General features: G+C 39.4%; 1 protein-coding gene across 1 annotated transcript; it reads right to left on the reverse strand.

The window, feature by feature from the left end:
- Nucleotides 1-7,716: 7,716 nt before the first annotated feature.
- LOC149922026 (uncharacterized) lies at nucleotides 7,717-8,226 on the reverse strand. Its single transcript, XM_090162218.1, has one exon. The coding sequence runs from the start codon at nucleotides 8,224-8,226 to the stop codon at nucleotides 7,717-7,719; it is 510 nt and encodes a 169-aa protein (XP_090018344.1).
- Nucleotides 8,227-8,508: the final 282 nt, after the last annotated feature.

The raw sequence follows: 8,508 nt of genomic DNA on the forward strand, positions 1-8,508 counted from the left end.
GAAAGATTTGAAAGATCTGATATTGCCATACATTTACATATGAATATGCTCATTTGAATTCAGCCGGTCACAAGTTCGAGTGACGTAGAAGGACTACGGTCCATGTTAAACACTTGTTAAATAAATCTAGTCATCTTTTCTATGCCCCATGTTAGAATGTATGTCAGATGATATAAGTATGGCTTATTACTTAAAAAAGGGTTATATTCGAAATATGGAAAGTTTATATAACGTACTTAAAAGAACAAACAGTGAGTAGGGAGATGGCACGCTTACTCAGCAATAAAATTTCTGCCATGGGAAAAGCCGAGCAGACGAAAAAATTAGAAAACAATCGGAGATTTTAAAACAATTCTTACGATAAAAATAGGCACAAGGGTAGGCCAGAAAAGAAATATCAACCCTCAGCTTCCGCGCTAACAATAGGCGCACGCCACAATAAAAACTATGTATAAAACATATATTGTATTATTTTCAAAAATGACAATCACAAGACCGCCAATTGTAGAAGAAAAAAGGCTTATAATTAGAGATAGCGGTCGTTGCTTGATATGCCACAGACAAAATAACGTGACAAATTAGTTCGTAGCAAAATTTAAAACATGTAGGGAATCAAATGGAAATCACAACTATGCCCTTTACGAGAAAAACCCCGCCAACGAGAAAACATCAACCGAAATTCAGAGTTGACCGATGATCACCGCCGTTGTCCCGGTTCCGTTTGTAAAGGAGGAATTTTAGCGAAGTTTGAATCTGCCAGTTGTAATATATTAAGATTTCGATGTTTATCATTTTGGGGAAAAAGAGCCTATGCAAAAAAGCGCTAGAATGGTAGAAATAATTTTAGAAAACAGGGAAAATCCTGACGAAAAGCAAAAAAATAGCTTTAGAGACACCTTTTGTATGCTATGCTTGTTCCTATTCTAATAACGAACCAATCAAAACTCTAATGAGAAAAAAAAAAACCTACAAATCGCGGATGATCAAAATAATCTAGTAGAACTTCGGTGCCCACAAAAAGGGATAAAAATTTAAAAATAGAAATTAACAACGACATGGATATTTTGATTGTCTCAGATTATTACTGGCAAATAGTAACAGGCAAATCTGAAAGATTTGGGTCGTCATTAGTAGCCTCAGAAACTAAGCTAGGCTGGTGTATTTTAGGTATAAATATAGGACAAAATAACAATTTCTAGTAATTCCGATAGGCTAATATTAATAGGCCTAAACCGTTTAGACGAAAGTCTTAGAAAATTTTGGAGCTTAGAAAGTATGGGAATTGATGAAAAGGAAATTAAGGTAAATCTTAAAAATAGAACAATTACAACGGTTTTCGACGATATCAATCACAATGGTGAGAGATATTGGATCATATTGCGTAAGATTTCCCTGTGAGACAAGCAAAAAGTTACTCCCAGATAACAAAGCGGCCGCTGAAAAAACGAATGCGCGCCTTAATCAAAAGGTTTGAAGAGGAACCTCAGTATTACGAGGAAAACAAAACGATAATAAATGACCAGTTAGAAAAGGGCATAGCCTCGTCTTTAAACAATTGCTTGTCCCCAGGTCCAAATCTAAACCCCGACCGACTAAGAATTAGAAACAATAAAATCGAAGTCGTTTGAGATATTGAGGGAGCCCTAGACGAGTCTGACAAAGACTCTGTTAGGTTTTTGTTGGTAAAAGAGAAGATGGGAAAAATAGAACCGGGTGAATATGAAACGTTACGTATGACACGAGTACCATTTGGTGTCACCTCTAGCCCCTTTTTACTGGCATGTACTATAAAATGTCACGCTCAGCAGTCGAAAAACGTTGACAAAAATTTCAGAGAAATAGTAAATAATGACCTATACGTATACGACCTGGTTAGTTGAGAAAACAGTGTAGGAAAAGCCTTATGAACTTCATTCCGATTTGGAAAGGACCCCGCACACCGTCTATGGGAAAATGGCTTTCGGCCAATATTTATGAAATTTGGATATGTTGCTCTCCTGGTCATGCTGAACAAAAGTGTCCATAGGCCCAAAGTCGCCAAATCAATATCTTGGACGCTACTGACCCTCAAAGATCGAAAAAACCATACTAATTCTCTATTGTTTTTCTAATTAACTTTTTGTCAGAAGTGTATGATTTGAAGTATGTATGTTATTGTACTCTGCTTGCTAGCCAGATTAATTAGTTGCCCGTCAGCAAATGGCAAGGATTGATGGGGAAGACAATAATCATAAACGTGAAATTGCGGTTGAAAGGCGTCATGCGGCAGGCCTGCCACAGGTTAAAGTTACCGAGCATACGCGTCTTTCCATCAATTGTAATAGATCAATAATTTATGATATAAGAGCAGTTGAAGAAAACCATAATTCCTGTTTAAAAATGAATGTCTTAACTCAAAGCATGCGTCAGATATGCGTGATATGCCATGCGCCCAATAATATTCCCAGGCTTTCCGTTGATAGCAGAATTCACGTTTACCTTGCAAGAGATATCTACGTTCCGGAAAACACTAGATGCTGCCCAATTCATCTTGACGAGAAGGGGAACATTTTACCTTTATTGCTCCCTGGTTTGCGATTAATTAACAAACCATACGTAATTAAAGGAGACCAATTACAACTTTTTTAACGAAATTTTGAGCTGTGGCCAACTACGCTGCAGCGCTGCACTATGATGACGAAAACACCTTTACCGACGAAGAATTTAAGACGGTGTTTTCTATATCCAAAAACGATTTCCGCGATGTGTTCCAGTTTTGCGGCGCTGTAGTAGATGTGTGTAATTACTAAAAGGCATCTTTTGACATTCCTATGCAAAATGCGGCAAGGGCTCTCCGATAAATTGTTAAGAGTTGTATTTTGATATTCTAGTATAGGCAAAATAGAGTTGTATTTTGATATTCTAGTATAGGCAAAATAGAGTTGTATTTTGATATTCTAGTTTAGGCTAAATACCAGTATGGCCATAGCAAACGTATGAAAGTCATTAATGCAACAATTTGTACCAGATAATCAGGGTTTTGGGGCTCTCACTAGAACTATACAATCCGCAGCCTGATATTTTTAGAGCCATTGCTTACATTGATGGAACGTATTGCGATATACCAAAAAGCAGATATTTTAGGGTTCTACGGAAATCTTATTACGTTCATAAGGGTCGTCATTTGTTGAAGCCGGTATTAATTTGCCTGTTCAGTTTACATAGAGCCACGTAGTGGTAAATGCGAGAAGCTCATAAACTGCTTAATTTTCGTCTGCTAAACAGACACTTTATTGAAAAATCGTCTGCTTAGCAGACAAAAATCTGGCAGTTTATGAGCTTCTCGCATTTACCACTACAAGGCTCTATGAAAACTGAAAAGGCTAATTGTAGCTTCTGATACGTACATTTTGGACATCCAAGGGCCGTACTTTACTGATTCATGACGCGAAGATCCTCCGTAACGAGTTTGAAAAGAAGCTATCCGCAATTCGAGATTCTTTTAATTTTGAAATGTCCGATTTTAAAGAATTTTCTTGACTATAGTTAAAATTTTAAAATTATGACACTTATATGTTAATTTAAACGTTTTCTTAGGAAAGATAAAATTTTCTGCCCTCGCAATTTAATCAAAGAATGATACTCTTCGATTAGAGCTTTTACCAAATTCGTCAACCACTAAAGTAGGGTTTTCTTTTACACAATTCGACAAATCCCGATTAATGGACAACGTAGCCAGATTTGAAAGTCTAAATTCTCCCATAGTTGTTCGAAGACGTGTTTCTATTCTTTTCAGGGAACTGAAACTTCTTTCTGAGATGGCGTTTGCGACAGGAATGCATTGAACAACCTTGTAGTACTTAACAAGGTCAGGGAAGCCATCTTCCGTGGGCATTAAATAGTGGAAACAGTCGCTTACGCTGTTAAATTGTTTGGGGATAATTAGATTTCTCGCAATTTTAATTTGACTTTTTAAGGAATCAAGGTTGAAATGAAACCTATCGTATGTGTTACAATGTGTTAGGATATCGATTTCGTTTAGGAAGTTCTGAGAGTTAGGTCAGACGCCATGATACCATTATATAGACCAGAGTTTTCTAACAGCCGGATTTTTATTACAGAAATAAATTTGTCTATTAATTCGAAATAGGTGGACCTCATCTGGTCTATTAGGGTTTTTGCTTCAGTTTCCCTGGTCCCCGTTGTAATTGTTACCACACTATGCTTTATTCTCCTGTTAGGGAAAATTTTACGTTTACGTAAAGCTAATGGTTCGCTGTTACGGTCAGGTATTGCAATAAAAGCCGATTCCGCGATTTTAGTAGCTTCTTCCCAAATAGAATCAAAGCGTTCAGAGTTTCTACAATCTTCTAAGGTCTTGACAGTAGCTTGGCAAATGGCAACGGCTTCCGTAAAAATAACTTTGGAACTTTGTAAATATACCGACAGGGAATTTGTTACTTAGTCTAATGCAACGACTAATATTAAGTTGTTAAAGTTATTTTTTTGAGAGTTTTCAAAATATTCACTTCTAATAACCGAATTGCTTTGAAAGTTGTAAATGGCTTGAACCAAACCAAGTAATTCCCTAACTGTCGATATTTTGGAGCAACAGGCAACTAAAACTAAATTTAAGCGGCGGGCGTAGCAATGAACGTACGGACAATGGCCACCTACTGCTTCTTCCACTTTAACCCTTACTCCTTTTACGTGTCCACTCATTACACTAGCTCCATCATAAGTCTGTGCAACACAATTCTCCAGTTTGAAACCACCCTCTTTTAAAAGATTTATAATTGCCAAGCTGATACTCTCAGAATCAAACTTGTGTAAATCTGTGAACCATATAAATCGTTCTACGACACCTATTTCTGCTTTAGCAGCAATTACTCCTGCAATTTCTCCTTCATGAGTTAGTTCCATTTCCATATCAGTACTGACGTTTGGAAGAACTTTAGCAGTATTACTAAAACAGTGACTGTTATCAGTCCCCAAGGATTCTAAACCCTTTCCCAATTCTTTGACTAGGTTTTTCTCAAAACTATAGTTTTGGCTTTGCGCCGACGATTTCAAAAGGTGCCATTGCACCTTTCTGACTACTAACGAAACTATCTTCCCTTTGCCGTTTTTCTCGTTTTTGGGACCCAGATAAAAATTTTCTGGTACTCATATTTCAAAATGCTACTAAAATAAAGCATAGTTAAAGCTATGTAGTCCCCAAACAGACTTTTTAATAATACCAGCTATATCAAAGCCCTGAAAAAAGCTGTTTGAATATTTTTTCTAGAATAGCTAATTAGCCTTGAAAAAGGCTTTTTGAATAATTTAGCTAGAATAGCTAATTAGCCTTGAAAAGGGTTGTTTAAAAATTAGCTTAAAACAGCTAAATAGCCTTTAAAAAGGCTGTTTGGCAAATTTAGTCTCGGAAGAGATTTGAAAAAATTTGACTGGGAGATAATCGAAATTGTTTGTTCAGGAGCAGAAAACGAAATGAAGAAACGCGCGTTATCTGGGGCAAGTCCGACCACCGAAGGTCTAGGTCCTTTCTCTTCGATCGGTGGTCACTGATATCACGTGATTTCGCAAAAGGGACAAAGTGTAAAAAAGAAAAAACCCTAATCCCCAGGATGCTCTCTATTCAAAGTAGTGACTAGTACGATGCTTTACGCTTCGACTTCAGCTCCGCGGGGATTTCCCTTCGTTTAAGCGTTGCAACGGTTTAAGTCGTATTAAATAAATCCAGTCTCTTTATGTCCCCTTTAGTAGAATTCCTAGAAACTAAGCTTATGTTTATTGTGTTGGTTGGAGCTAAGTTATCACTGAGGCCAACAGGTGGTTTTTTTTGCGGCTTTCCTTGCACGACGAACTTCCCCATCCCGGGCTTGTCTTTTGTCAACGACTCTGTTAACAGAGTACGCTACCAAAAGTTCGCTGCCTTTGGTTGGGTACTCAAGTTATATTGATTTCGAGTATGGATGGTTCAAAAGAGAACGTTTTGTTAGGGCCATTTAGGACTCTTGGAAATTGGAATTGAATGGGAGTTCTTTTTTAGGGGGCTAGATGACCAATTTTTAAAAAAAATAAAATTTTAAAATCACATTTAGAGGCCCCTAAAATAGGCCTAAAATTTTTGAACATAGGCACGTGCCTACTTGTGCCTCCTGCTGGCGGGGGGCACTGGAGCTTGGAATCGCAAGCAAAATGTCGTCGCTCTTGCGTCCGCACCAAAAACAGCTGGAAACTGAAGAAGCTAACGCGTCTCGCTTGATTACAATTACCAGATGGATAATTGAGGCCCGTAATGGTCATATCAAAAGTAAGTTTAAACTGTTTTCCGGTATAATACCGATGGCGCACGCGCTAAATACAGGCGATTTCTATCGTATTGCTGCTGCGATAATTAATAAATACCACCCACTCATAGAAATGCAGGACGTGACCGTTGAGAGAGTGCGATTTTATATTTAAAAGGCCAACAGGGTTAATGACCCTAGGGTTAATATTGTTCAGGCCCGAGTTGAAGCAGAGCAACTTCAAAGAAGAAATGCACAATGGGCGCCATTATAAGACCTAATCACGAGCCAGGATTTCCGCGTTTGCCATTACAATATTAAAGAGATCTCACAATCGGAGTTTATCAAATAAAACTAGCGCCGTCATATATACAAGATAAGTTGCAGCGGGAAAACGCCGAGGTTTTTGAATTCGACGAAATGGTAGGCGAACCAAGATTTTTAAGGATTAGGATATTTTCTAGATTTAGGAATGCAACGAGGTATCAGCTGTGGATTGCCTATCGAGTCAACGACGATGGAGGGGACGAAGAAGCCGCTGATGACGAGGGTCCAATACTGGGATATTATTGTACTTGCAAGTCCGGCGCTAGAGCACTTGGAGCTTGCGCGCACGTGTCCAGCGCCCTTTGCTATTTGGGTTACGCGCAGCATGAGGACAATGTCAAATACCCGTGTACCGATCTATTACGATCTAAGCAAAATGCTGGTAACAGAGCCCTTCCAAATAACCATGAACCACAAATACAAGACTAATTACTAACACGGTTGTGAAGAGAATATCAATCAGGCGACTGGCAACGTATTCCACGAACGGTCGGGCCAGTCGTATCTTGACTGTAGAACCCTACCCGCATGAAACACGGGAATGGAAACTCTATACGAATGAAGACCACGAATGGCAACCCTACCCACATGAAACCCGCGAATGGCAACTTGTACCTGATTTCTAGTAAAGAAGAGGTGACAAGCAGCTAATGAATCTGGCTAGCAAACAGAGTACAATATCATCAATATCGTTGTTACTATATTAGCTTACATACTACAATTCATACACTTCTGACAAAAAGTTTATTCGAAAAACAATGGAGAATTACAATGGTTATTTCTACCTGTGAGGGTCAGTAGCGGAAAAGATATTGATTTGGCGACTTTGGGTGTTTCGACACTTTTGTTCAGCATGATCCGAAGGACAACATATCCAAATTTCATAAAAATTGGGCGAAAGCCATTTTCCCATAGACGATGTGCGGGGTCCTTTCATAAATATTGCCCGAAGCCATTTTCAACGTTTTTCGACTGCTGAGCGTGATATTTTAAAAGGGGCTAGAGGTGACACCAAATGGTACTCGTGTCATACGTAACGTTTCATATTAACCTGGTTTTATTTTTCCCATTTTCTCTTTTACCCACAAACATCTAACAGAGTCTTTGTCAGACTCGTCTAGGGATCCCTCGATATCTGAAACGACTGCGATTTTATTGTTTCTAAATCTGGGGACAAGCAATTGTTTAAAGACGAGGCTCGGTAGGCGTGAGAGGATGCGCCAAACACCACGCGTAGCTTTGTGGTTGCTGGGTGTTCTCTAACTACTCCTAGGTGGGGTATATAATAAGTACCTGGAGGATTGGTTTCCAACTGGTCCTTTGGGACAATTTCGGTTATGCCCTTTTCTAACTGGTCATTTATTTTCGTTTTGTATTCCTCGTAATTCTGAGGTTCCTCTTCAAACCTTTTGATTAAGGCGCGCATTCGTTTTTCAGCGGCTGCTTTGTTATCTGGGAGTAACTTTTCACTTGTCTCACAGGGAAATCTAACCCAATATCTCTCACGATTGTGATTGATATCGTCGAAAACCGTTGTTATTGTTCTATTTTTAACATTTACCTTAATTTCCTTAGTAGGGTCTTCGTGCCGGTTCTGAAACAACAAATGGACCGCCACCGTCCGCATACCCCGAACCCGTTGCAGCCCCTCACACACTGAACCTCCAGCCCCTCTCGCACCTCCTGCACCACCCGCGAGTACAGTGGAAGACTACTACTACCCCTGGTTGATCCCAGGTCATATAGAGTGGAAGGCCGCCACCCGGCGGTGAACAGCCTAGCCTGCACCGCCGAGGGTGACGATGAAGGGTTCGTGGGTAGGTGGTGAAAGGCATGGTGGTGAACAGCCAAAGGTAAGGGTGATGATGAAGTTTAAATACTTAGGTGGTGTACAGCCAAAGGCAGGGGT

This window comes from Leiobunum rupestre, chromosome 11, assembly GCF_980474605.1.
Source record: "Leiobunum rupestre chromosome 11, qqLeiRupe1.1.hap1, whole genome shotgun sequence".
Taxonomy (NCBI): Eukaryota; Metazoa; Arthropoda; class Arachnida; order Opiliones; family Sclerosomatidae; genus Leiobunum; species Leiobunum rupestre.

Bases quoted from the DNA above. Each gene is read 5' to 3' on its own strand.
- LOC149922026 (XM_090162218.1), bottom strand. From the start codon at position 8,226: ATGCGGACGGTGGCGGTCCATTTGTTGTTTCAGAACCGGCACGAAGAC.